At 36.2% G+C, this 3,720-nt stretch overlaps 1 protein-coding gene across 1 annotated transcript; it reads left to right on the forward strand.

The window, feature by feature from the left end:
- Positions 1-815: 815 nt before the first annotated feature.
- Positions 816-3,123, forward strand: LOC142371916 (calcium-binding protein 5-like). Its single transcript, XM_075454652.1, has 6 exons — positions 816-869; positions 1,807-1,837; positions 1,937-2,080; positions 2,341-2,450; positions 2,613-2,760; positions 3,095-3,123. Exons 1-6 carry the CDS (start codon positions 816-818, stop codon positions 3,121-3,123), a joined length of 516 nt encoding a protein of 171 aa, XP_075310767.1.
- The last annotated feature ends 597 nt before the right edge of the window (positions 3,124-3,720 follow it).

Here is a 3,720-nt window from a genome sequence, read left to right on the forward strand (position 1 = left end):
TATATGATTGAACTGGTGAACGGAATATGACCGTTAATCTGTCTGTGGAAGATATACAGACAGAACTGGATCAGGCCTTTTATGTAAAAAGACATGGAAGATCATGTCATGGCAATAGCAGGCATCTAATATGATTCCCCTTTCCCTGGATGTGTTGAATTTCAGACACCAAACCGGTCACTGCTCATTTATCTGATTAGTTAAATGCTTCTCGGAAGGCAATCAAACAACTCAACTACAAATGTGATAACTGTATATTAGAAACAGTTTGTGGGAACACCTCAATTTTGCATAAGCACTATTTTATATGATTATGCAATGTATAATTCTGCTTTAAAAACACAAGGGACAAGCCGTGTGAGGGATGCAGTTGTTTACAATTTTTTTTCTAATTGCTTGTTGTTTTTCATGATTTGCATGGTGAGTCTGATTATTGTGACAAAACATTTGCACATATCGAAGTTAGAATTCCAATTTTATCAATTATATTTGAGACCAGTCTCAAAATGTTTTTTGGGTTGTTTTTTTTTTGCATATATTCTATAAGCCGATTAAATGTACTAAAAATTGATGCTTTCAAAAACAGCGTTGATGTTTGTCTGAAATTGTGGACGGCATTAAGCCCATCTTTCCTCTGACCAGAGCTGAAAAGATTATCCATCAGAGACGTCATCCCTCATGGAATGGGCAGATACGCAAAGATCCTCATGGCTAAAAAATGAATTAAGTGATTGAAAGCTGCTGGAAATTTTTTCTCTTTAGATTTCGCAAAGAATTTTTCCTTATTTCCAAGGATCTAGACTGAGTCGGTCGTCATGAGTCTCAAGCAGCCCTGCATCTTTCTCCGAGGAGGAGGAAAAATGAGACCAGTAAGTCCGTACGGTTTGATAATTCAGTGGTACAATGCTTAGTATCCATGCTTTGTCTGTTTTGTTCTTTTTACAATAGTTGTTTTGATCTTTAAGCTTTGAGCTTTCTGAATCACAAAACAATTCAATGCATTTCTAATGAATTATTTTCTTGTTGCTTGGTTTGACCGAAGCATGATATGTCTTCTTGAAGAGTTTTTGTTATCATGGTCAGGCTTGTTTGGTATGATTTTAGACTTAATGCAGAGACTGGAGTAGGGACAGCAAAGCAAAGATTTTACTAGATACATTTGGGTGATGCATCGGGAGTCAGTTACTTTTTATAATACCTTAAGTTTCAAAGACTTCATTTGCACACTACCTTATCTCATACTGAGATTCAACATCTTGACGTGTTCACTTGTTCATATGTTGACCAGAAACTTACATTTATAATTGATTGAGCAATTCTAAATGTTGAAAAAATATTTCACGTTAATATTCAATGGACTCATCCCGAACTGTGTACAATCAATAATCATTTTAAAACATGTTACACTGAGAGACTAAGCAGAAACAAGAACGTAATCTTATGAAAAGCTCAATTCTAGATTTTAAAGAGGGGGAAAAAAAGAAAACAGCAAAGAAACATTATGCTCTAACAAAATTTGTCAAGCTTGAATCACACCGATTCCAAAATGTTAATTTCAAAACAATTTGTTGTGGTAATTATTATTTTTTTGGATATTGTATATAGGCCAAAAACCCTGGCATCATGCAGGAGGACACAGTCTGTGTGACTATTACCAAGATCATTACAGTGCTACTAGGATGATTCAGGAGTTGATGGACCACAGAAAGAAAATAACTTTATTAGCATTTTTTTTGTGACCAATGATTGAATAAAAAGCAAACTAACATCATTGTTGTATCTGTACCATCATTTTTCCTTTTTCAGACAAGAAACCTCACACAGGATGAAATGGAAGGTAAGGCACTTTTTAAGACATACTGCATCGGTTTTATTATGTTTTCAGAAATTTTGTTGAGGGCAGTTCTCCATTTCCCGTCACCTGTATGATTTGTAGAGTTACGTGAAGCTTTTGTGGAGTTTGATAAAGACAAGGACGGCTACATAAGCTGCAAAGACTTGGGGAACCTAATGAGGACCATGGGCTACATGCCAACTGAGATGGAGCTGATAGAACTGAGCCAAAACATCAACATGAACTGTGAGTGTTCTTGTGAAACTGAAGAAAAATGGAATGCACCGAGTTAATGTGTAAAATTATTACACTGAATATGTTTAGAACAATTACTTATATTTTTGTTTGTTTTTGTTTACTTTATTCACAATATATACTCAGCAAAATAGTCATCTTCATAACAACCACATTTTGTGCTGTAAGAAAGCCCGAAAAATCAGGTTTTTTTACAAATATATAATTTAATTATTTGTTTATTGTTGTCCTGTCTGTAATTCTTATTGCAGTGGGGGGGCAGGTGGACTTTGAAGATTTTGTGGAACTAATGACCCCCAAGCTTCTGGATGAAACTGCAGGGATGATCGGGTTGAGGGAACTTAAAGATGCTTTCAAAGAGGTGAGCTCAACATTCCCTTTTTGTACATACGGTGTTTGGCGCCACATGCTGGACACTGAAAGAACTCAGAGTAAAAACTCAAACGCAGTGTTGAGAAAACATAACGCCACAGAATGCATTAAAAAAGCCCTAAAACCAGTATCTCCTCCCCCCTTCCTGCAGTTTGATATCGATGGGGATGGTTCGATCACGTCTAAAGAGTTGAAACATGCAATGCTAAAGTTATTAGGTGAGCACACCAGCAAAAATGAAATTAATGCCGTTGTCAGAGAAGTTGACAACAATGGAGACGGAAAAGTAGACTTTGAGGGTAAGTTACAAATGAACACAAACGCACACAATTATTTGGGCCAAAGAATAACGGCATTATGGAATAATCTGTTGTTATATGTTGTCTGTTGTAATAAATGTTTTGTTGTTCTTAAATATTCTCCAAGGAAAGTAAACTCTCAGAGGAATCCATCAGCAATTCAATCGCTTACACGGCTAAAACTTGACCTACTATTTTTTATTTTTCACCATGAAGTCGGAAGTAATCTGTTGTGTGTTTGTTCATACTTCAGCAGTTGTATGGAAATTGTTGTCAGCTCACACTGAACATACAATGATTTAGCTAATCAATATTTTGTTTGTTGTCTTCCCAGAGTTTGTGAAAATGATGTCAAAGAAATGAGGATAAAAGCGTGAAGACTGGAAACAACCGGATGCATTTTCTATCATATTTTGTGCTGACGATTGCCTCATTATTGTGTATCATTCTACTGTCCTGTCATTAAAGTTCCACCTGTCCCATGCTTGATAATGTGATGCTTGATTATTGTATGACGGCAAAGGTTTCCCCTTTCTGTTGAAAACTGACTGATATGAAATTCCAATGGTGATTCTAGCTTGCCAATGCCAGTGTAATTTCATCACATTTTTTTACTGTAGATTATTGTGATCTACAGTATTTTACCTTGAATCCCACAGATCCATCCCAGTGACTGAGCAGTGAGTGTTTGTGTGTCATTGTTGTTGTTAGTTGTTCAAAAGTTCAGAAATTCCAAACTGGGGCTCCAGTGCTGACATGAAAGAGAAAAAAGCTTGTGAAATTAGAGTGTCTGATGTTAATGGAAGTGGAAACACAGAACAAAAGTGAATCAAGTTGATTTGTTTTAGCAGCGCTGTGTTCTGGATTGCAGGCTGACTTTACAGTCTTTGCCATGACTGAGCAAAGTGGAATTAGTACAATTAGTACTAATTAGACGAGACCTCACTGAAATTCCTGTGA

Source organism: Odontesthes bonariensis, chromosome 21, assembly GCF_027942865.1.
Source record: "Odontesthes bonariensis isolate fOdoBon6 chromosome 21, fOdoBon6.hap1, whole genome shotgun sequence".
Lineage (NCBI taxonomy): Eukaryota > Metazoa > Chordata > Actinopteri > Atheriniformes > Atherinopsidae > Odontesthes > Odontesthes bonariensis.